This window comes from Cnephaeus nilssonii (genome assembly GCF_951640355.1).
Source record: "Cnephaeus nilssonii genome assembly, chromosome: 5".
NCBI classification, from domain to species: Eukaryota; Metazoa; Chordata; class Mammalia; order Chiroptera; family Vespertilionidae; genus Cnephaeus; species Cnephaeus nilssonii.
The window spans coordinates 40,552,250-40,578,565 of record NC_137076.1 but is presented as its reverse complement, the minus strand read 5'-3'; the positions used below and the strand labels follow the sequence as shown (position 1 = coordinate 40,578,565).

The 26,316-nt window shown below is 39.9% G+C and overlaps 1 protein-coding gene across 9 annotated transcripts in view; it reads right to left on the bottom strand.

The window, feature by feature from the left end:
• NEK1 (NIMA related kinase 1) overlaps window positions 1-26,316 on the bottom strand; it is a 152,674-nt gene that overhangs the window by 45,084 nt on the left and 81,274 nt on the right. For 8 of the 9 annotated variants that reach the window (XM_079772092.1, XM_079772091.1, XM_079772085.1 and 5 more), the window contains 3 exons: window positions 10,181-10,268; window positions 9,464-9,534; window positions 8,792-8,887 (listed from right to left, as the gene is read on the bottom strand). In XM_079772092.1, coding sequence (XP_079628218.1) covers window positions 8,792-8,887; window positions 9,464-9,534; window positions 10,181-10,268 — 255 coding nt within the window. Of the gene's footprint in view, window positions 1-8,791; window positions 8,888-9,463; window positions 9,535-10,180; window positions 10,269-10,686; window positions 10,771-26,316 lie in introns of all 9 variants that reach the window. The other variant, XM_079772093.1, reaches the window with a different exon arrangement.

Sequence of the window (26,316 nt, the reverse complement as noted above, 5' to 3'; positions counted from 1 at the left end):
TTGAAAACTTATGTCCACATAAAAACCTGCACACAGATGTTTACAGCAGGTTTATTTATAATTGGTAATACTTGGAAGCCAAACAAGATGAACTTCAGTAGGTAAATGGATTAAAAAAAAATGGTGTGTATATATACATATAAATGGGATATTATTCAGTGCTAAAAAGAAATGAGCTAATATGCCATGCAAAGGCATGGAAGAAACTTAAATGCGTATTAACTCAGTGAAAGAAGTTAATCCGAAAAGGCTACATACTGTATGATTTTAACCATATGACATTCTGTAAAAGGCAAAACTATGGAGACAATAAAAAGATCAGTGGCGCCCTAGCTGGTGTTGCTCAGTGGATAGCGCAGTGGTTCTCAACCTTTCTAATGCCGCGACCCTTTAATACAGTTTCTCATGTTGTGGTGACCCCCAACCATAAAATTATTTTCGTTGCTACTTCATAGCTGTAATTTTACTACTGTTAATGAATTGTAATGTAAATATCACGACCCACAGGTTGAGAACCGCTAGCAGGGTTGCTTAAGACCATCTGAAAACACAGATATTTACATTACGATTCATAACAGTAGCAAAATTAGTTATGAAGTAGCAATGAAAATAATTTTATGGTTGGGGGTCACCACAACATGAGTAACTGTATTAAAGGGTCGCGGCATTAGAAAGGTTGAGAACCACTGGGATAGAGCATCAGCCTATGGACTGAATGGTCCCGGCTTCCTCAACTGGCTGACCAACCTCCTGGGGTCCCTTCCCCTGGCCGGCCCCCCCAATAGGCTCGATTGCCAGCCAGGCCAAGGGACCCCCATCCATGCACGAATTCATGCACCAGGCATCTAGCATTATATATAACTTTTTAAAAATTAGAGCTCTCACAAATGACTATAATCTTCTTGAAAGATTATATAGAAATATTTTGAAACTTTATGATTATCTTATAGAGTATACTCAAAAAAGGTTCCATAAATTTTGAGGAAATAAAAACAAGCTCCAATTAGATCTGAACAAATAGCCACATTTTTAGAATAATGTTACTTCCCTAGATGATTATTTGGAAGGAAACAAATTAATTTAAATGTACAAATTCTGTTGTTATTTTGTAAATCAGTAATATTTTCTCTACTATGTATCATATTTATTAGTTGTATTATGCCAATTTACTTAAAAATGATTTCTGCTATTTCAATGAATAAGTTTGATGTGATTTTGTGAGAAAACAAATATACAATATCTGATTAAAATTAATTAATCAACACATTCAAAGATTTATTAAGTGTGAAGCACAATGCTAGATAATGAGTATTGAAAATGAATGATACATGCAAACTATGTGAGGTGATAGATGTATTAAGTAACCTTATTGTGGTAAATGTTTCACAATATCTACACATATCAAATCACACTGTACATCTTATACTTACACAACGTTATTTGACAATTACATCTCAGTAAACCTGGGGGCGAAGGGGAACCCAACATATTGTAGACCAGAACTAATGGCAGTAAATAATTTCAAACCAAAGAAAAACAAAATAAAATGAATGACACAATGCTTTCTCTCAGAGGATTATAAACTAGAAGAGAAAGGGGAACACATAAATCAATCAGTGTGGTACAGAGAAACAGAAGTAGATAGATGTATGTTAAATGATCTGGGAAAAACAAACAAAATAGAAACCACAGAAAGAACTGTGTAAAAAGCCAGGATGGAAGATAGTTTGAGTGGCCTTCAAGAGTAGCCAGTCTGAATAGCCATTCATTGTTTAAGGAAGTCATGAAATACAACTGAATGGGAAAGGTCTACACTCAAAGTCCAAAACTCCCCTTCACTCTCCCAGTGATTGTTTTCATTGTTTCTTATCCTCTCTACACTTCAAAATGCTTCTCTCTAAAATGGGACTGCTGTACTCATTATCTCTTTGGTATAGGGATTAAATGTGATAATTTACGAAAGGTGTACAGCTGTGTGTGTAATAAATGGTAGCAATTATTATAGTTCAGCTATTTAGATTTTATTATAGTACATCTATTTAGATTTTATTAAATAAAGTCATTTGGCTTAAATACTAAAAGTCTGGTTTTAAAACCTGATGAAATGAAGAAACTTGCACAAAGCAAAATAAAAACAAGACCTCCCATCTATGTACAATCGGAATTTAAAGTTTTTGTACTACAAAAGAAGGTTTTATGACACAGAGGTCAATAAGCAGCAGAAACCTGAAAGAAAATACTTTACATTATAAAAATTTAAAAACTAAGATTTTAAAAAATGATAAAGAGTAATTTAATTGTATAAATAATTAAACAGGAAAAATAGTATCAATTTAAACAATTTTACTAAAGAAGAACACCAATTTCCCTTCTCAACCTATGATACAATTGCATTTATGCTTATAAAGAATATCTCAAAAGTCATTTACAGAAATTATTGGGCAGATGCCTATGATAGGAACATTAAGAAAACGCATAATAAAAGAAAAAAAAGTCACCCATATGCCTACTGCTCCAACTAATTGTAACTTCATTCATCTATACTTTTTAAAATGTTTATTCATATGCACACATAATTATTACACAACTTAAACAAGGCACTGGCACAACTCTCGGAAACTGTAGACTTATGGACTAAGAAAAATTTTAAATAATCTTGGGAATACTTAGCAGATATTAAAGAATGGCAAAAGTCACATAAAGAGACTGAAAATCCTTTATCTTGACTTTCTATTATTAAGATGTAAATTATACTGAAGAGATATTTCTATATTAATCTCAACCTTAAAAAATCCCAAAAATAACAGAGACAAAAATATATACTGATAAAGTGTATGACTTACAGTATGAGACTAAAGATAATCACATTTAGGACAGTGCTAAAATTACGTTAAAAGACAGACGATCTCTACTAAATTCTCTTCATACTACTCATCTTTGTGCCCATAGAAGCAAATCTCTTTTTTTAATCAACTGAAGATAATTTAATGAAGAAAATGTTTCACACATTACTATTAAAATTTCACTTTATATTATTAAAATCTGCCTGGCTGACATATTTGTATATGGCTAATGACTAATATATAGTCCAGGGGTCCTCAAACTTTTTAAACAGGGGGCCAGTTCACTGTCCCTCAGTCCGTTGGAGGGCTGTACTATAGTTTAAAAAAAACTATGAACAAATTCCTATGCACACTGCACATATCTTATTTTGAAGTAAAAAAACAAAACGGCAAAAACACCCGCATGTGGCCCGCAGGCCGTAGTTTGAGGACGCCTGATATAGTCTATGATCTAAGATATATTTGATCCAATATATAAGACAACATTATTGGTACCTTTGTAATAATCACTGTCAGCCTTTAGTAAATGCTTATGTTCTACTAGAGGCCCGGTGCATGAAAATTCATGCACTGGAGCAGGGCGTCCCTCAGCCCAGCCTGCCCCCTCTCACAGTCCGGGAGCCCTCAGGGGTGGGAGGTGACCTGGCGATCAGGGGAAGGTGATGCCCCATCACACCTCTGCTGCTGCCACTGCCGGCAGCACAATCCTAGGCCGGCCCTGGTTACCTGAGCCTCGGGTGGCCCTGGGCGGCTCTGCCTGGGCGGCTGGGCAGCAGCCATCTGAGGCTTGCCTGAACCTCGGGCCAGCCCTGGGCGGCTGGGGGGGCTGAGGGGACTGGGGGACTCCGACCTTGCCGCGCACCTGCCACCCCATCAGGGCTGAGGGGACTGGGGACTGCCATCTTTGAGGGAGTGGCAGTCAATTAGCATATTCCCTCCTTATTGGCTGTGGGTGCCGCCATCTTTGAGGGCGTGACAGTCAAATAGCATATTTCCTCCTTATTGGCTGTGGGTGCCGACATCTTTGTGACGGCGTGACGGTCAAGTAGCATATTCCCTCTTTATTAGATACTATAATCAAACATATACTAATTCTCCCTGGGTCAACTAAGCTAAACAAGTCAGAAGAAGCTAAAACAACGAGCAAGCAAAGAAACTCAGACATTTGAAATTTAAAGCAAAGAACTAAGACCAACAGAACATCCTGCTAACTAGCTCTAATAATTACAAAACTAAGTCAACTTTTTTAAAATTTAAAGGTAATTTGGGGTAACTATTGAGACATGACAACATCATTCATTATAAGCCAAGTTAACACATATCATTAACTTATTAGTACAGTAGGACTTTGGCCTTCTGTGTAAACATCATCAACCTGATTTATAACCTGAATTCAGCTTAAGGCTATTCTTCAATGTTAACAAGATCTTGAGATAGAAGATAATAACATATTTTTTATTGTAATAATAAGAGAAAACATTAGAGACCTTAATTCAGAAAGTCCGTCCAATGGGACAAACAACACAAATGTTAAATTAATTAAACTACAAAAACAAAACAAAGTTTCATAGAAGACAAAAGTATAAAATCTCAAAACAAAAAATTTTGTTATAAAATTAGTCATCCACTTAAGTCCAGAATACATATTTCATTCTATGCACAGTCTTTCAAAATCCATAGTTTTAAAAAAATTTGCAACAAGGATAATACATTGACCTGAAAGTTTAACAGGTCAGGTTGAAAAAACAAATTGCTTTAGGAATCTTTTATTCTAGACATTTTTTCACCAGGTACTTAAATTCAAAACTTTTCCACAAAAGGTTTTTAATTATCAATGTAAAACTGATTTTATTTTATGTCAATTATTCTGTTTGCCTAAATATTAACCCACAGTGCCACCAAAAGACAAAATTCAAAATTTCACGAAACAGTGAAGCCAGGTTTATAAACATATGAAACTATCAGTTTATCTTGCTCTTAAAGCATAGATAAATGCAAATACTATTTCATCTCTCAATGCTGAATGATCAATAAAGATTTAATATATGTTCAAAAATATTATTAAATGGCTTGATTTCATATTTTGAATATATATCAATCCCACATGCAATTTTATATAACCTAAAGATATAGCATGGTCAAATTTTATCAAATTCATAAAACTCTTGTCTCTAAAGGACAAAAAATATAAAGATATTTGTATATGAGTAATTTTTCTGAACTAGTATTGCTATAATGAATTTATAAGAATGTCGGGGAGCTAGAAGGGGGAAGTGTTTCCATCTTGGAGAAAGCCTATAGACAGACCTATATGGCAGGCACAAAGAATAATATAAAGAAATAAAAATGAAATAACAAGAAATACCTAACCACAATTAAAAAGGAACACATCCTATTCAAAATATAGTCTCTATCCTAAGACAGAATTTCCCTAATTCTATTTTTCACTGAATTTTAACTATTAAATGCATTGTATCCATTTTAAAACCTGAATTTCTTTCTTATATGTTTCACTCTCAATATGAGTATATATGGTAGCTGAGAAAGGCTAGCTATTCTTCAATGTTAACAGATCTTGAGATAGAAGATAATAACATATTATCTTCTTGTCATAAGAGAAAACATTAGACTGAGTCCTTAATTCAGAAAGTCTGTCCAATGGGACAAACAACACAAAAGTTAAATTTTTTAAACTAAGAAAACAAAACAAAGTTTTATAGAAGACAAAAGTATAAAATAAAAGGACAAGGAATCTCTGCCAAATCACTACCTCTAGTAACCACAAATCTGTATTATTTGGGGGGGGGGGGGGGAGGGGGAGGTGGAATCCTATCATCGTACATGAAAATTAATTTCCATATTAAAGTCCTAATTAGTACCACCATGTTTTAACATTAATTATGTCAAAGAGAAAAACTTATAAAATTGGGTATACATGCCAAAGATTTAATAATTAAGGCAGCCATTTTTTCCCATTTGTTAGATCAAAGAAGTTTGAGAATTCAGTGAAAGATATGTGGCCTTACTTAAGGAAAATGCAACAACATACATACAGAGAAACTTTTAACTAACATTTCAGAAAATTTAATAATGCTAACTCCAACTCTGAATACTATGATAATCACTCCTAAATTAGAGCAATGGGCAATACATACAATAAAGCCCTTTATACTATATCTAGATTATGCTGTTAGACTTTCTATTGACACAATTACTCAGTAAAATAACTTTAACCCCTTTTATATAGACTAATCTGGAGTTAAGTACTACATTATAAAGACTATTATTCTAGTAATTTAGACTAAACAACATTAGAGATCAAGCCCTTCATTTAGGAGATGAGGAAATAAAGGCCTAGAAATATTAAGCCAGTTCCTCAAACAGGTTAACTGGCAGAGCTGAGACTGAAATTCAGGTGTTTAGATTCCCAGTCTCATTTTCTTCCTAGTTTATTGAGATATAGACATACATCACTGTATGATTTCCAGGTATACAGCATAAAGGCTTGGCTTACATATATTGTCAAATGACTACCACAATAAGTTTCGTTAACATCCACCATCTCATATAGATACAATAAAAAGAAAAAAAATCTTTCTCCTTGTAATAAGAACTCTTAGGGTTTACTCTCTTAACTTTCTTATATATTATATATCAGACACCAAAGTTAGCTATAGTCATCATGTTGTACATTACATCCCTAATACTTATTAATCTTACAACTGGGAGTCTGTATCTTTTGACCACCAATTTCTTTTTCCTCAATCACTATCTCTAGTAACCACAAATCTGATCTCTTTTTCTAGCCTCCTTTTGTTAATAAACAAATGTTTACGGAACAGTTCTCTATGCATAACTGAAATATCATGAGCCACAGAATTCCCAATGAATTTATTTTGTGTTACTATTCATCAGGTACCCTGCTGACATTTGACATGGCAAATCAGTTAAGCTTCTTTGGTGGAAAGCAATAGAAACTAATTCTGAAGAAAGGGAAGAGGGGAACGGAGGGGAAAAAGATAAGTAGGATCTCAAAAGCAAAAGGAATCTCCACCAAAAACCTGGATAGCTTTATGAATCTAGGTGACAGAAACTAATCTGTGATTTTCTTGAGGTTCTCTTACAGCATTAAATAAACTCCAGCTTGAAATCTTGTGATATTCTGCTCAAGCTTCAAGCCCTGGGAGAGAATTCAATTGGTCTACTTTAGATGACCTGCCTATTCCTCAGCTAGTAGAAGCCAGGAAACCTTGTTTGACAGTTTTACCAAAAGCGCACACAATAAAATAATTCCCCCAAGTGAAAATGGGTCCCTTGCCTGTTGGATCTCAAAAGCCAGGCTCACTGCCACAGTTTAATGCTGCCACCATAAAGACTTCTGAAGGAACGTGAGGAAATACCAAGTTGTATCATACCAGCAAGTAGTATTACCTATCAATAATTCAATAATACAGTCATACACCTGTCATTTGTGCACTTTACAACTATCTAAGGCATATCTGCCATTAAAAAGAAGATATATACAGAGAAAAAAGTTTTATACTGGTTTTATGTAGCTTGGAAAGCAAAGACTTTAAGGGGAGTTTTTCTTAGGCTGCATTGTAAGTATATGAATGCTCTTGAAAGTACCTTGGATGGGTATAATGAGGTCTAATGCAGTCTTCTGATAAGAGAAAAGCATTGGCTTCAATTGGTCATCTGAGAAAATAGAACTATGCTACTACTATTGCACGTTTACAACTGTCCAGTAATAATAATATTTTTTAAATATATTTTATTGCTTTTTTACAGAGAGGAAGGGAGAGGTATAGAGAGTTAGAAACATCGATCAGCTGCCTCCTGCACACTCCCTACTGGGGATGTGCCTGCAACCAAGGTACATGCCCTTGACTGGAATCGAACCTGGGACCTTTCAGTCCGCAGGCTGACGCTCTATCCACTGAGCCAAACCGGTTAGGGCAATAATAATATTATCTCTATATAATAAAAGCCTAAGCGACTGTTACGGTGTAACGACCAGAACGACCGGTCGCTATAAAGTGCACTGACCACCAGGGGGCTGATGCTCAACGTAGGAGCTGCTCCCTGGTGGTCAGTGTGCTCCCACAGGGGGAGCACCGCTAAGCCGGAAGCTGGGCTCAAGGCTGGTGAGTGCAGCAGAAGTGGCAGGAGCCTTTCCCACCTCCATGGCAGCGCTAAGGAGCAGCAAGCCGAGCAGTAAGGAGCTTGCCGCTAAGGAGCAGTGAGCCAAGTGGTAAGGAGCAAGCAGGTGGGCGGTAAGGAGCAAGGGATCCCAGACTGTGAGAGGGATGTCTGACTGCCAGCTTAGGTTTAAGGCAATATTGATCAAAATTCCAATGGGATTAAAAAATTATCCTAAAATAAATCTGATAAAGGAAGAAACAGCAAATAACTAAGCATAACATATGTTAAAAAGAAACAAGGGACAAACTCTATTAGAAATTAAAATATATTCTAAATTCATAATTACTAATACAATGTGGTATTGGTAAAATAGACAGAAAGAATGGAGCAGAAAAAAAGCATGACACATATTTGCTATAGATACTTTCTCTTGTATAATAGAATTTAACATATCTTAAAGGTAGCACTATAAACAGTGGAAATTGAAGGAAGGTGTAGCCAATATATGATGCTGGGACTTTGATTAGCAATAATAAAATAAATAAATAAATTAGGTTCTCACCTCAAATTAAACCCCAAAATAACAGATCATCCTTAAATAGGAAAGAGAGAGAGAGAGAGAGAGAGAGAGAGAGAGAGAGAGAGAGAGAGCAATAGAGAGAAGAGCAGGGAGGGGAGGGAGAGGGACAACTAATGAGAATTTTTTAAAAAATAGAGTTACAAAATTATAATTCTGATATACTACGCAGCAAGAGATACAAGGGCCTTAACATGACCAGGATTAAGAATGAGCTAAATCTTACATTATCTTCCCACGCTCTCTTTTCTCTCTCATATGCTTCCTTTCTCTTCCGTTCCAATTGTTCTTTTAGTACAGCAGCACGTGCATTTGCTTGGGCCTGAAAATGAAAACAACAAAATTAGTTACCAGAAAGAAGGGCATAAGAGTGTGTTTTTCAGCTCTATACAAATATTTACTTTTTAGCCAAAAAAGAAATGTGTGTGCACACACACGTGTTTGCTGTCCCAGAATAAAAATGTAAGCTCACTCTATATTTTCAGCACTTAAACCAGGGCTCAACAAACAGCAGCTGCTCAATACATGTTTGTTGAGTGAAAATAAATGTAGGCACACTCTAATGGAAATACAACTGTGAAAATTTTAAATGATAATTATTATACATGAACTTTATTATTTTTCACAGAAGTGAACAATTACATTTTTCATTTATAAGGTTACCATTTTTCCTTTTTAAGGTTAGCTGTGTGATGGTTTTATGTATTTATACCATGGTTTCATTAAATTTCTCTCCATAAATATGTGAAAAAGTGCTATTTCTTAGAAATCAAAAATTGAAAGATAAAGGGGAAAAAAATTAAGGCAAGAGAATACAATGACTGGACTACAAAAGGCTTAACACAATTCCCTATCTAAGGTTTCAATTTTCTCTAAGAAAACCATTTCCAGTCTATACCTTAAGAGCTTCAACTCTTTTACGTCTCATGTCAGCCTCCTCACTTCCTTGTCCTTCAGAATTATCAGCTGCTTTCTGTAAAATAAGTAGAGAAGCAAACCTCTTAGGATAGAACTTCAAATTCGGTGCAGAGAATATGAATAAACTAACATCTAACTATGTAAAATAGTAAATTGTTCAATGTTACTAATTTGTTTTCACAATTAATTCTTATGTACAATAAGGGAAAATATAAAAAGAGAATGATAGAGCCGAAACCGGTTTGGCTCAGTGGATAGAGCATCGGCCTGTGGACTGAAGGGTCCCGGGTTCGATTCCGGTCAAGGGCATGTACCTTGGTTGCGGGCACGTCCCCGGTGGGGGGTGTGCAGGAGGCAGCTGATCGATGTTTCTCTCTCATCGATGTTTCTAACTCTCTATCCCTCTCCCTTCCTCTCTGTAGGAAATCAATAAAATATATTTAAAAAAAAAAAAAGAGAGAAAGAATGATAGAAAATGTAGCATTTAATAGGTCCATGGGTACTATTTATATTTTCCTCTTAGAATTCTTCTGGAACAAATAAATGGTATTATCAATTTTAAACAAGATTTACTTTACCCTCTTTTAGAGTTTTCTGGTCTTTGACTTTCACTGTCTTGATCAGATTTTGTGTTGCATTTTAAATCTTAACCTATTATAATGTCATTCAATTATGTTTTCTAAAATTGAATGTCAACCTGCCTTTTCACCACGGAGTTTGGCTCTAATCTGTTGGCGCTCATTGAAATTCTGCAATCTTATTTGTCTCAGCCTCGCAAGATAAACCTATAAGGAGAAAAAAAAAACACATTTTAATTTAAAAGAAAAACTACCAACGTTTGTTTTTTTACTGCTAAATCATTGTTAAATTAAAGAAAAGGATTAATCTGAATACCACAAATAAAAGTTTCAAAATCTTAGTTTTCAAATTTTTAATTTAGATGAACTTATTTCTGAAAAGAAATACATTGCAATTACAAATTTTTAATTTTATCAAAAGAAAAGAAATTGAACTCAGGATACCGAATAACAGTTATGGGGCAAAATTATGACACAGTATGTCAGTCAAAAAAATATTAACAGGTCCCTATAGACCTACAAAAATCCTCAAATAATTGTTAAGCATTTAAACCATGCAGGAAAGGAAGGCAATAAACTCAAAAACGGCTATGTGACGGAGGAAGCGAACATGCGGGAAGCATACCTCTTCCTCTTTGTTTCTTGGCTTCCCTCCTCTTGAAGAGCTGGACCTGCCTCCATACATAGCTGCCAGGTTTTGCAGGATTCCCTGTTCATCATTTAATGTACTAAGTTTAAAGAATGACTAAGGCTACATCAGCATCTTACCTAGGAATACCCAGGTGCCACTTTATTTCTTTTGGCTAATACTGGTCATTTATTTCTAGCTGATAAACTGAAAACAAACCCTGGCGTTTTCCTGTATCAGTTTAACGAACATATTCAGTGACAACAGAAGGAAGCAATTAAACCCCATAGATAATTATTTGAAACAGAGAACACCTATGTTTTTAGTAGCCATATAAGTAAACAGGTTTCCAAAACTGCTTTGGAGGTTAGCTGAACCCCAAATCAAAAATTTCCTCTACAAAGGGCCAATCATTTCTACATGTTTGTTTACATACTAAATACACAAACACAATACAAACTATTTGAGCTTAAACTTTTTTGCACTCGGGCACATCCTATTACTATACTACAAAGAATCACAGCCAATAACAAACTGATTCATTTTTTAACATAGTTTATCATAAACATGATAATTACCTTATTAGAAATTAGTACCCTTCAATAAAAGTATTATAGATTGAATTATCAATTTTCTCTTCCTTCAGCACATAATTGTGTTTCATGTTCCTCCTAATTAAAAAAATCTTCAGTCCCACTTCCCCATCTAATGTCTTTTTATCAACTTGTTGAAAGTGTACTTTTTATGCTCATCACCTCCATTTTCCTGCCTGCCACTCCTTTTTTAACCCACTACAATCTGTTTTCTGATCTCACTGTGACTGAAAATTTTCTAAGGTTACCAATGACCTCTAGTGCACAATTCAAATGAGTAGATTTGAGTAGATTTTGCATTTAACATTTCCACTGGAAATTAGTTTGGGCTAAATCTACTAAATTTACATAAGCATTCTTTTATCTCATAAATATAATGTATGTTCACTGTACAAAATTTATAAAGTGAAAAAAATATAATTCATAATTCTATTACCTGGCAGGCAAAATTTAAGAATATTACCTTCCAAATTTCCTTCTATGTATATGTATGAATATACACACATTTATTTTTACAAAAATTAGTGGAATTTTACTGTATTCCAATTTTTTTCACGTAATATTAATGAACATTAATGTTCTGAGTCTCTTTCTACATTCATTATCCTTAAAACATTATTCTTAACTGACTACATGATATGCATAATATTCCACTAAATAGTGAATTATAATTTACACATAAAAAAAAACAAACCCTCTCTTCTCTTTTAGTATTTAAAACAGCACTCTCCTGAGATCTTCCAATCTTCACTATTTTTCACAGGCTTTTCTCTTCCTGGCTCATTGCTAATGTCAATATTTTCTAGAGATTCATTCTCTGGCCCTTCTTTACTTTCTCATTCCCAGGCCTTAACATATGTTGCCAATTCCCAAATCTAAACCTTTTTTCTTGAACTTGTGTATACTAGTATACAATTGACATTTGAACAATGCTCTTATGTAGTGAAGGTTCTTCCAATTATTTATAGACCTGACTTCACCATTCTTTTTACTACATGATCTTATTCCTACCTCAGTCATTGATCACAGATGGATATCCAAGTCAGAAAGGTGGGAGTTACCTCTCTCTCTACTTTCTCTCTCTCTGTCTCATCTGCCTAATATAAATGACTACCAAATACTAAGTCTACCTTACAATAACTCCATAATTTTATCTCTAGTTTTTGTCTCCAGAAGAGCTTCCTAACTTATCATCTTATCTCTGGTCTCACTCTCCTACCCCCTCCCTCCCCTGACCCACCCACCCAGTCTAGTCTCAATGCACTCAGAGAAACCTTTCTAATATTCTCTTTCACACTGAGCCCCACATAAATCCATTATTTTCAGAATATATACCACTTTATGTTGAACAGCAGATAAAGCATCTCTAGTCTCATCTCTCAATCATAAAGCCTACATTCTAGCCATGACAACTACTTGTGGTTTACGGACTATCATCTCCTCATCATCTCAAAATGGCTAACTCATCTTCCAAAATGCAAACCAAACTTCTCACCCCAGGAAAGCTTTACCCATGCCTCCTTCAGTGAGTTAAGTGTGACCTGCCATACCATTTTTTGTATATAACTCCCACAGTAGCACTCATCAGAGTGATAGAAGGGCAATATTCTGTGACAGTTAAGACAATGGACTGTGATATAGGGAGCAGTTATAGGGTTAAGCCTCGGACTGACTTGCTGGCAAAGCCGCAAACAAGTCTCAGCTTAGAGGGCACAGCCCACTTAGCATAATTAAGCTTGATCTTGTGACTGCTCCCTAGATCTTTCCTGGATAGCTAATGGGCTGTGGGGGGTACAGCAAGTGCTGCCAAAACAAGTGAAACTTACAAGAACATTGTAAATTACCTTGTTTACCTCTGACTATAAATAAAGCATCAGCTTGCAGTCTGGATCTGTTCTGTGGCCTCAGCAAGGCACAGAAGATCCACCTAGACCCAGCTTATTCTCTTTGCCTGTCTTTTCTTCATCCTTCGCTGGCCCTCCCTCAGGCTCGCTGAACCCTTGGCTGTGCTGGCGCTGCACACTGTGACAGGCTGTGAAGTCTGGCAGTTCATGTATTTGTCAACGCCACCTAACCATTGCTGACCTTCAGCAAAATTACTTACTAGTAAACTTGCTGTTAAGACTGGCATAATAATACCACCCACTTCATGGGTGTGCCAGAACCAAAAGTATTATTATGTGAGCATATTCTGCCTTCCCCCTCTTCCAGCCTGAAAAAAGTATTCTACCTACTTAAGTTTCCTCCCCTCTTCAAGATCTTGGCATTAGCTTGTCAGTTACTTGAACTTTGGGGATACAGACCATAGGGTGGGGGAGGTGAAGTGAGGAAAAACAAGTAATAGGCAAGGCTGGTCAAAGATATGAGGTGAACTCTGAAAAGATGTATGGGAAAATCTACAGAGTTACAGGAGAGTGGGTAGCAAACTGAATACTGGTATAGATTATATCTCCCTTTCATGGTATTTGAAAAATACAAGTAAAACACATCTGAGTTATTTTGAAGCAATCTTTTTAACATTTTAGTTTGAAATATTAAAGGTGAAAAGTACAGGGATGTTCTGTACATCTTTTATCCAGCTTCTCCCAATTTTATCGTCTTGCATAACTATAGAAAATTATCAAAACTAGAAAACTGGCTCTGGTACAAACCATAGAGCTTGATTTCAACAGTTATACATGAACACATTTGTGTCACTACATCAATGTAATTTTATTACATGTATAGCTTTGTATAACCACCAAAATCAAGATACTTAATTGTATACCATTTCTTTTTTTTTTCTTTTTTTTTATTAAGGTATTATATGTGTACATATCCTACCATTGCCCCACCCCCACCCCACTCCCATACATGCCCTCAACCCCCAGAGTTTTGCGTCCATTGGTTATGCTTATATGGATGCATACAAGTCCTTCGGTTAATCTCTTATCTTCCCCACCTCTCCCTAACCTTCCTGCTATAATTTGACAGTCTGTTTGATGCTTTACTGCCTCTGTATCTATATTTTTGTTCCATAGTTTATAATGTTCTTTATTATACATGAATGAGTGAGATCAGGTGGTATTGACTGGCTTATTTCACTCAGCATAATGTTCTCCAATTCCATCCAGGTTGCTGCAAATGGTAAGAATTCCTTCTTTTTTACGGTAGCATAATATTCCATTGTGTAGATATACCATAGTTTTCTGATCCAGTCATCTGCTGATGGGCACCTAGGCTGTTTCCAGATCTTAGCTAGTGTAAATTGTGCTGCTATGAACATAGGGGTGCATATATCCTTTCTTATTGGTGTTTCTAGTTTCTTAGGATATATTCCCAGGAGTGGGATTACTGGGTCAAATGGGAGTTCCATTTTCAGTTTTTTGAGGAAACTCCATACTGTTCTCCACAGTGGCTGCACCAGTCTGCATTCCCACCAGCAGTGCACTAGTGTTCCTTTTTCTCTGCATCCTTGTCAGCAATATCGTTTGTTGATTTGTTGATGATAGCCATTCTGACAGGTGTGAGATGGTACTGCATTGTCATTTTGATTTGCATCTCTCGGATAATTAGTGACGTTGAGCATGTTTTCATGTGTCTCTTGGCCTTCCTTCTGTCTTCTTTTGAAAAGATTCTATTTAGGTCCGTTGCCCATTTTTTTTTTATTGGATCATTTATCTTCCTTTTATTAAGTTGTATAAGCTTCCTGTAGATGTTGGAGATTAATCCTTTATCAGTGATACCATTTGCAAATATATTCTCCCATGCAGTGGGCTTTCTTGTTGTTTTGTTGGTAGTTTCTTTTGCTGTAAAAAAGCTTTTTATTTTGATGTAGTCCCATTTGTTTATTTTCTCTTTGGCTTCCATTGCCTTAGGGGCAGTATCAGTGAAGAAGTTCTTTTGGCATATGTCTGAGATTTTGCTGCCTGTGGATTCCTCTAGTATTTTTATGGTTTCCCATCTTATGTTTAAGTCCTGTATCCATTTTGAGTTTATTTTTGTGTATGGTGTAAGTTGGTGATCTAGTTTCATTTTTTTGCATGTATCTGTCCAATTTTCCCAACACCATTTATTGAAGAGACTGTCTTGATTCCATTGTATGTTCATGCCTCCTTTGTCAAATATTAATTGACCATAGTGGTTTGGGTCAATATCTGGATTCTCTATTCTATTCCATTTATCTATATGTCTGTTCTTGTGCCAGTACCAGGCTGTTTTGAGAACAGTGGCTTTGTAATACAGCTTGAAATCTGGTATTGAGATCCCTCCTACTTTATTCTTCTTTCTCAGGATTGCTATGGCTATTCGGGGTCTTTTTTTTTTTTTTTTTTTTTTTTTTAAATTTCTTTATTGATTAAGGTGTCACATATTTGTCCTCATCCCCCCATTCCCATCCCACACCCCTCCCCTTGGATGCCCCAACCCTCTGTTGAACTTAAGCATTGGTTAGGCTCATATGCATGCACACAAGACCTTTGGTTGATCTCTCCCCCCTCCCCCCACCCTCCCCTATCCTCCCTCTGAGGCCCGATAGTCCGATCGATGCCTCCTTGTTTCTGGTTCTGTTCTTGTTCATCAGTCTATGTTGTTCATCATTTCCCCTAGATGAGCGAAATCATGTGTCACTATAGATATACTTATAAGAATTGAATGTGCGACGAGCAATAATAGTTATGCTGACAGGCAAATGAATCAGTCTGTAGTGAGTTTCTTTCTGGACCAACAGTTCTTTTGAGACCCAATATCAATGTCCACCGGTTCCCTATGAGTACATGTCGGCACTGACCCCTCAGCTCTGGATGGTGGACAAATGGTGGTAATGCAGGTCCGACTCCCTCTGGTTTGGTCTCAGCTGGACCCAGGGGCACTGCTTCACCCGGATCCAGGTGCCCGCGGCCTCGCCCGGACCCGGGGCCAGGCTCACCCGGCTCCAGGGGCCCGCGGCCTCGCCCGGACCCGGGGCCCAGGGCTCACCCGGCTCCAGGGGCCCGCGGCCTCGCCCGGACCCGGGGCCCAGGGCTCACCCGGCTCCAGGGGCCCGCGGCCTCGCCCGGACCCGGGGCCCAGGGCTCACCCGGCTCCAGGGGCCCGCGGCCTCGCCCGGACCCGGGGCCCAGGGCTCACCCGGCTCCAGGGGCCCGCGGCCTCGCCCGGACCCGGGGCCCAGGGCTCACCCGGCTCCAGGGGCCCGCGGCCTCGCCCGGACCCGGGGCCCAGGGCTCACCCGGCTCCAGGGGCCCGCGGCCTCGCCCGGACCCGGGGCCCAGGGCTCACCCGGCTCCAGGGGCCCGCGGCCTCGCCCGGACCCGGGGCCCAGGGCTCACCCGGCTCCAGGGGCCCGCGGCCTCGCCCGGACCCGGGGCCCAGGGCTCACCCGGCTCCAGGGGCCCGCGGCCTCGCCCGGACCCGGGGCCCAGGGCTCACCCGGCTCCAGGGGCCCGCGGCCTCGCCCGGACCCGGGGCCCAGGGCTCACCCGGCTCCAGGGGCCCGCGGCCTCGCCCGGACCCGGGGCCCAGGGCTCACCCGGCTCCAGGGGCCCGCGGCCTCGCCCGGACCCGGGGCCCAGGGCTCACCCGGCTCCAGGGGCCCGCGGCCTCGCCCGGACCCGGGGCCCAGGGCTCACCCGGCTCCAGGGGCCCGCGGCCTCGCCCGGACCCGGGGCCCAGGGCTCACCCGGCTCCAGGGGCCCGCGGCCTCGCCCGGACCCGGGGCCCAGGGCTCACCCGGCTCCAGGGGCCCGCGGCCTCGCCCGGACCCGGGGCCCAGGGCTCACCCGGCTCCAGGGGCCCGCGGCCTCGCCCCGACCCGGGGCCCAGGGCTCACCCGGCTCCAGGGGCCCGCGGCCTCGCCCCGACCCGGGGCCCAGGGCTCACCCGGCTCCAGGGGCCCGCGGCCTCGCCCCGACCCGGGGCCCAGGGCTCACCCGGCTCCAGGGGCCCGCGGCCTCGCCCCGACCCGGGGCCCAGGGCTCACCCGGCTCCAGGGGCCCGCGGCCTCGCCCCGACCCGGGGCCCAGGGCTCACCCGGCTCCAGGGGCCCGCGGCCTCGCCCCGACCCGGGGCCCAGGGCTCACCCGGCTCCAGGGGCCCGCGGCCTCGCCCCGACCCGGGGCCCAGGGCTCACCCGGATCCAGGGGCCCGCGGCCTCGCCCCGACCCGGGGCCCAGGGCTCACCCGGATCCAGGGGCCCGCGGCCTCGCCCAGACCCGGGGCCCAGGGCTCACCCGGATCCAGGGGCCCGCGGCCTCGCCCAGACCCAGGATTCAGCCTCACCCGGACCCAGGGGTGCACGGCCTCGCCCGGACCCAGGGGCACGTGGCCTCACCCGGACCCGGGACTCGGGGTCTTTTTTTATTCCAGATGAATTTTTGGAGAGTTCTTTCGAGGTCTGTGAAATATGCCATTGGTATTTTAATGGGGAGTGCATTGAATCTATAGATTGCTTTGGGTAGTATGGACATTTTAATAATGTTGATTCTACCAATCCATGAACATGGTATGTTCTTCCATCTGTTTACATCTTCCTCTATCTCTTTTTTCAGTGTCCTGTAGTTTTCGGCGTATAGGTCTTTTACCTCCTTAGTTAAGTTTATTCCTAGGTATCTTAATTTTTTTGGTGTGATGGTAAATGGGATTGCCTTTTTAGTCTCTCTTTCTGTATGTTCACTATTGGTGTATAGAACGGCCATAGATTTCTTGGTGTTAATTTTGTATCCTGCTACATTGCCGAATTCATTTATTATGTCTATTAGTTTTTTGATGGAGTCTTTTGGATTTTTTATGTACAATATCATGTCATCTGCAAATAAAGACAGCTTTACTTGTTCTTTTCCAATTTAGATGCCTTTTATTTCTTCTTCTTGTCTAATTGCAATGGCTAATACTTCCAGTACTATGTCAAACAGGAGTGGTGAGAGTGGGCATCCCTGTCTTGTTCCTGTTCTTAGGGGAAATGGTTTTAGTTTTTGTCCATTGAGTATGATGTTGGCTGTGGTTTTATCATATACAGCTTTTATTATATTGAGGTATGAGCCTTCTATTTCCACCTTGTTGAGAGTTTTTATCAAGAAAGGGTGTTGGATTTTGCCAAATGCTTTTTCTGAATCAATTGATATGACTATGTGATTTTTATCTTTCAATTTGTTTATGTGATGTATTACATTTATTGATTTGCGGATATTGTACCATCCTTGCATTCCTGGGATAAATCCTACTTAGTCAAGGTGTATGATCTTTCTAATGTACTGCTGGAGCCGATTTGCTAGAATTTTATTGAGGATTTTGGCATCTATGTTCATGAGGAATATTGGCCTGTAATTTTCTTTCATTGTGTTGTCTTTATCTAGTTTTGGTATTAGGGTGATGCTGGCTTCATAGAAGGAGTTTGGAAGTGTTCTTTCCTCTTGAATTTTTTGGAAAAGTCTGAGGAGGATAGGTTTTAGTTCTTCCTTGAATGTTTGGTAAAACTCTCCTGTGAAGCCATCAGGCCCCGGGCTTTTGTTTGCCAGAAGTTTTTTGATGACTTCTTCAATTTCTTCCATAGTTACTGGCCTATTGAGCTGTTTAGATTCTTCCTGATTGAGTTTTGGAAGGTTGTATTTGTCTACAAATATGTCCATTTCCTCCAGTTTGTCCAGTTTGTTGGAATAGAGTTGTTCGTAGTATTTTGTAACAATCCTTTGTATTTCGGCGGGGTCTGTTGTTATTTCACCTCTTTCATTTCTAATTTTGTTTATTTGAGTCCTCTCTCTTTGCTTCTTGGTGAGCCTGGCTAGAGGTTCATCAATTTTATTTATCCTTTCAAAGAACCAGCTCTTGGTTTTGTTGATCTTTTGTATTGTTTCTTTGGTCTCTATGTCGTTTATCTCCGCTCTGATCTTTATTATTTCCTTCCTTCTGCTTACACTGGGCTTTTTTTTGCTGCTCTTTTTCTAACTCTTTGAGTTGTAGGGATAGGTAGTTTATTACCATTGTTTCTTGTTTTTTGCTGTAGGCTTGTAGAGCTATGAACTTCCTTCTCAAGACTGCTTTCGCTGTGTCCCATAGATTTTGGATTGTTGTTTTTTCATTGTCATTTGTTGCCATGATGTTTTTTATTTCTTCCTTGATCTCTCTGGTGACCCAGTCCTTGTTTAATAGCATGCTGTTTAGTCTCCATGTGTTTGATTTCTTTGGATTGTATTTATTGTAGTTGATTTCCAGTTTTATGCCACTGTGATCTGAGAAGATGCTTGATATAATTTCTATCTTCTTGAATTTTAAGAGACTTTGCCTATGTCCTAGCATATGGTCTATCTTTGAAAATGACCCATGTGCACTTGAGAAGAATGTATATTCTGTGGCTTTGGGGTGAAATGTTCTGAAGATGTCAATTAATTCCATCTGGTCTAGTGAGTCATTTAGGATTGATGTTTCTTTGCTGATTTTTTGTTTAGAGGATTTGTCCAATGGTGATAGTGGGGTATTGAAGTCTCCTACTATGATTGTATTGCTATTAATCTCTCCCTTGATATCCTCCAGGAGTTTTTTGTTGTTTTTTTTTTAATGTATTTGGGTGCTCCTACATTGGGTAAGCATATGTTTACCAGAATTATTTCTTCTTGTTGGATTGCTCCCTTTAGTATTATAAAGTGGCCTTCCTTATCTCTTGTTATGGCATTTACTTTGAGGTCTATTTTGTCAGATATAAGTATTGCTACCCCAGCTTTTTTTTCATTTCCATTTGCCTGAAAGATATTTTTCCATCCCTTCACTTTCAATCTGTGTGAGTCTCTTGTTCTGAGGTGGGTCTCTTGTAGACAGCATATATATGGGTCATGTTTTTTTATCCATTCAGCCACTCGATGTCTTTTGATTGGAGCATTTAGTCCGTTTACATTTAAAGTTATTACTGAAAGGTATTTGTTTGCAGTCATATCTATTTTTGTGTCTGTATTCCTTCTTACCTGTTTATCTCTTCTTTTTACAGTATTCCCTTTAGCAATTCTTGCATTGCTGGTTTGGTGGTGATAAACTCCCTGAGTCTTTTTTTGTCTGCGAAGCTCCTGATTTCCCCTTCAATTTTGATTGATAGTCTTGCTGGATATAGTATTCTTGGATTCAGTCCTTTGCTTTGCAACACTTTGTATACCTCCTTCCATTCACTTCTAGCTTGTTGTGTTTCTGTTGAGTAATCATTTGACAATCTGATGGGTGTTCCTTTGTAGGTAACTCTCTGTCTCTCTCTTGCCGCCTTTAAGATTCTCTCTTTGTCATTTATATTTGGCATTGAAATTATGACGTGTCTTGGTGTGGGTCTTTTGGGGTTGATCCTGCTTGGGACTCTCTGTACTTGTGTAACTTTTTTCTTCCCCATATCCGGGAAGTTTTCTGTCATTATTTCTTCAAATAGATTTTCTAATCCTTGCTGCTCTTCTTGTCCTTCTGGCAGCCCTATTATGCATGTTACTTCATTTTATGTTGTCCCGAAGCTCCCTTAGGCTCTCCTCCTGCTTTTGAATTTTTTCTCCAATTGCTGTTCAGATTGAACTTGTTTCTGTACCTGATCTTCTAACTCACTAATTCGGTCCTCTGCTTCTTCTAGTCTACTGTTGAAACTTTCCATGATGTTTTTGATGATAGCTATGTCACTTTTCATTTCTTCCTGATTCTTGCATATGTTGTTGATTTTCTCATCCATCCAATGTATAAATTCCACGACCATTACTCTGAACTCTTTTTCGGTCATGTTGCATGCTTCAGTTTCACTAATTTCCTTTCTTGGCGACTCCTCATTTTCTTTCCTCTGTGAATTGTTTCGTCTCCCCATTCTGACTATCACCAGAAAGCTCAAGCTTCAATTTGCATGGACCTGGGCCGTGTGCTGTGGGAACTTTGCACCACCCGAGTTTCACTGAAGTGTTCTGACACTAGGACATGTGGCTGCCATTGGTTGGTGGGAACCAGGCTTGCCCAGGGTCAGTGTCCCCGGTGTTCTGTGTGGTCTCGTGTGCACACTTAGAATCAGGGGCCCTGTCTGCACCACACTGTTGGTATGTGCTGAAAATGAGTTCCTTAGCACGTGCCAGGAGTCAGAGTCTCCCTGTGTCTGCACCAAGAATCGAGTGTGAGAGTCTCTGTTGCCTCGTGCGGCTTCTCGTTGAGAATCAGGGTCCTGTGTGTGCATGCACCAACAATTGGAGTCACTGGCTCTTAGAGTGAATGCACTGTGAGTCAGAGATCCCAGGCAGCTATGTCCAGCGTGCCAAATTCCCTGAAGTGGAGCTGCATCCTGTGTGTGCTTTCTCTACTGAGCCAAACCGGCTAGGGCTTCGCACACTCTCGAATTCCTGAAGGGGAGCTGCCTCCTTGCGCCAAGCTCTCAGATTCCCCGAAGGGGAGCTGCGTCCCGCATGCCAAATTCCCCGAAGGAGAGCCCTCCGTGCACGCTCTCTGATTCCCTGAAGGGGAGCTGTGTCCCACACACCAAATTCCCCGAAGTGGAGCCCTACGTGAGCGCTCTCAGATTCCCCGAAGGGGGGCTGTGTCCCGCATGCCAAATTCCCCGAATGGGAGTCCTCCGTGCACGCTCTCAGATTCCCCAAAGGGGAGCTTTGTCCTACGCGCTAAATTCCCTGAAGGGGAGTATGTCCGTGGGCGCTCTGCAGCTTGGGCGAGGGGCGGGTCTATCAGTTACTATGGCGCTATCCGCGAGCCTACGGGAAGGGGGATAGGCTCTTTGACTCAGGGAAATCTGCTGCCGGGAAGTCTGGATTCTTGTTGTCTGTTGGTCTGGAGCTGTGATAGCAGTTCTCTGTCTCCAGTGGCTGCAGGGTCCTGGTTTGTGTCTGAAGCCAGGATCCTAGTCTCAGGCAGCTCTGTTTCACAAGATGGCGTGGTCTCCGCGTCCGCACCAGCCGCCAAGAAGTGTCCACTTTGTGCGCGGGGCTCCGCTGTCTAAGACTGCCCGGTTTGGCAGCCCCTTGGAAGACCTGCAGAATCTAACTGACCCTAGCTCATACACACACACACCACATATGTTTATACTCTCCTCTATGGGTTCCTCACTCTCTCACACTCTCTCCCTCCCTACCTTCCTGCCGGTCGCCATCTTTCCTTCCCTGTTACAGAGAAGGTACCATCTCTGTAACACTTCATAGCCATATTCACTCCTCCTATCCCTAACACCCATCAACTATTAATCTGTTCTCCAACTCTATATTTCACAAATTACATATATGTACATATATATATGGAATCATACAGTATATATCTTTTTGAGATTGACTGTTTTTACTCAGTATTATTTCCTTGCAGTTCGCTCTTGAGTATATGTCACAGAGAAAGGAAAATTTATATTCATTTAGAAACCTGTATTCAAGTGTTCTTGGCAAGTTTACTCTTATAGCCAAAAACTTAAAACTACCCAGATGTACTAAAGTGGATGAATGAATGAACAAATTATGTTATATTCGTACCATGGTATCATATTTAGCAGTGAAATGGAATGAAGCATTGAAGTCTTTCTTTTTAGAGTTCCTCTAACCTATATAGTTTTTAAATTTCAGTTATCCAAACATGGAAATTTTTCAATTCTTACACAAGTATATAAAATAACTTAAAATCCATGGTTTTTTTAAATTGCAATTCAACCTAAAAATTATATAAGTTTCAAATATTTATTCATAGGTCAGGGACTTTGACGTCATTTGCCACAGAACCAATATTATGATTTACTAGGATTTCCCAAAGCCGTTAATAAAATGTACTGATCAAATAATTTCACTGTAGCAGTTTTCTAATTCTAGAGGATTAATCTTTAAGATCCAGAACTTAATCATAACTATTTAGGTTTGTTTATTTATAATGTGATTTTTAAAAGTATTAGAAAACACACATTAGGTTTAAGACATAACCTCTTTACAAATATGAGTACTGATATGTATCAATGGAAAAATATTATGTGCTGCCTTAAATTACTGATGTTGACATATTTTTCTTGAAGAATCAGGGTTATTATTTTAAACTAGAGGCCTGGTGCACACGTGCACCAGTGGGGTCCCTCAGCCTGGCCTGCAGGATCGGGCCAAAACTGGCTCTCCGACATCCCCTGAGGGGTCCTGGATTGGGAGAGGGCACAGGCCAGGCTGAGGGACCACACAGGTGCACGATCAGGGCCAGGGAGGGATGCGGGAGGTTGGCCAGCCAGGGAGGGACCACGGGAGGGCTCCAGGGCATGTCCGGCCCATCTCACTCAGTCCCGATCTGCTGGACCCCAGCAGCAAGCTAACCTACCAGTTGGAGCATCTGCCCCCTGGTGGTCAGTGCACGTCATAGAGTGGTTGAGCTGCCTTAGTATATCATTAGCATATTAAGCTTTGACTGGTTGAATAGATGACTGGATGACCAGACACTTAGCATATTAGGCTTTTATTATATAGGATATCCATCACTGTAGTGTGTTATAGGTACAGTTATTATACAAAGACATTTAGCAGTTATAATGTTGAATTGAGAAACAAAAGTTGTCGTAACCCAAAAATTTGCATTAATGACCAGTATAAAATTAGTCCCCACATATTACTCCAACCCTACTTAACACCAGTGTGTAGTTATATTCAACACATCAAGGTCTCTATTGGTCAATCTCTCCCTGAGTGTTGGGTGTTGTAAATATCTGACAATATAATGCATACCTAATACAAACTGACTGACAAAGTAAAATGCTAATCTTGCCAAAGATGAAGGATTTCAGAAAATAAAGACATTGATATTGGAAAATTGTTCAGATTACATGCAAAATCATCTACAAATATGACAGAAAGAAAATACAAAGAATTATGATATTAGTCTTTGAAAATAGTTTGTGTATTAAAAATTAAGAAAAGATTTTTGGAAAACTGACAAAGGCTCAGCCACTTTTTAAAAAATGGCTCCCTTTTACAATGTTATAAAAGTAAAACCTAAAAAACAAGAAGTGAAGGATATACCATCTTTCATCAATATGAATTATTTTTCACATGGGTGCATCTTATCATTATTTCAATGACATATTATAATCCTATATAATAAAATCCTAATATGCAAACTGTCCCCTCAACCAGGAGTTTAACCAGGAGTTCAACCAAGAGTTCGACCAGGGGGCGGGGCCAACCACCCCTGACCCAGCCAGTGAGGCAGGTGGCTGGGGGAAGGGAGGCCCAGGCCGGCAGCCAGCAGCTGCTAGGGATCCTACTAGTGCACAAATTTCATGCTCTGGGCCTCTAGTATGTTATAATCTTATGAACTATTGGCCAGGCAGGAGTTACAACACATATGTCACTGCCTGAGTAATTTATAAATTTTGTTAGTTTTTTCTGTTTTTTTTTTGTATAATAACTGAGCAACCATAATCCCTCAAAGTTTCAATTTTTAAAAAATTGAAGGCTTCTTCAAGAGGAAATATAAGTCCCAGCAGTTGTTAAAAGCCTTCCATTGATTCCTGCTAATAAGAGCCAAAGTGTTAGCATTAAAACATGCAGACTGGTGCTGACTCCTTGAAAGAAAAATCCCAGGGACAAAATTAGAATACTCTTTTAAGAAAGGTTAAAATATCAGCCGAAACCGGTTTGGCTCAGTGGATAGAGCGTCGGTCTGCGGACTGAAAGGTCCCAGGTTCGATTCCGGTCAAGGGCATGTACATTGGTTGCGGGCACATCCCCAGTAGGGGGTGTGCAGGAGGCAGCTGGTCGATGTATCTCTCTCATCGACGTTTCTAGCTCTCTATCCCTCTACCTTTCTCTCTGTGAAAAATCAATAAAATATATTTTTTAAAAAAAAAGAAAGGTTAAAATATCAATGCATTTGGTGGCATGTAAGCTAATATTATTTGAGAAAATATGAACATCAATGACTCTAATGTAATAAAGAAAGGACTGAAAAGTCAAATTATAAATGTAAAGCAGATTTAGGAATGAATATCTTTATCAATTTATCTCATTCATATTTTCCTTTTTGTGGATGCACAAGAATGATATAATAAAAAAGAACTCTAAAAGAAGTATTTCAAAAAGTATAAAATAAAAAAGTTAAGTGATAAAAAGCACTATATCAAGTTAAATGGGCAACATTTTTCCTCTTTTAATCATATGTAAATAAATAATATGCCTTATAGCCAGAACTTGAATTTGGTAAAAATACATATAGTATTCATGACACAATCATGTCAGAAAAATTATAATCCTCCCCAAATTAATTATTTTCCAAATACAGATTTGCAAATATAACCAAAATTCTGATAAATATAAGACAAAGTATTTTTAGATTATATTTTCAAGGCAAATACCTAATTATTTTTTTACTCTTTACTACAAAATGTGAATCTCTATTTTAGCTGGATTTACTTTAAATGTTCTTTTCCCAATATCAACAAAGCTGGGCTAAGGAGGGTCTTATGACAGGGTTGAGTGAATTAGGTATATCACTCTGAATGACTGTTCCCATGGATTTCTGATTATGTTTTCAAATAGGTACTCCATGAGTTGTCTACCATACTCCTCTTACTCTCTCCTCTCTAATTAATTAGTGCTGATAAACTCTTGAAAGGGGGTCATGCCTTACTTATTTTTATCCTAAGTACCTAGTAATACCTCACGCAATATAGATGTGTAATAAATTATTTTTAAAAAATTTTTAACTTATTTTTTGTTAATCCTCACCGGAGGATATTTTTCCCATTGATTTTTTTTAGAGAGTAGAAGAGGGCAAGGGGGGAGAGAGAGAATGGAGAGAGGAACGAGGAGAGAGGAGAAAGGGAGAGAAGGAGATGAGGAGAGGTGAGTGTGTGTGTGTGTGTGTGTGTGTGTGTGTGTGTGTGTGTGTGGAGAGAGAGAGAGAGAGAGAGAGAGAGAGAGAGAAACATCTATGTAAGAGAGACACATGGATTGGTTGCCTCTCACACTGCCCGGACTGAGGCCTGGGATTAAACCTGCACCTGAGGTACATGCCCTTGACCAGGAATCAAACGTGAGGCCCTTTGGTGTGCAGGCCGATATTCTATCCACTGAGCCACACCAACCAGGGCTAGATGTGTAAT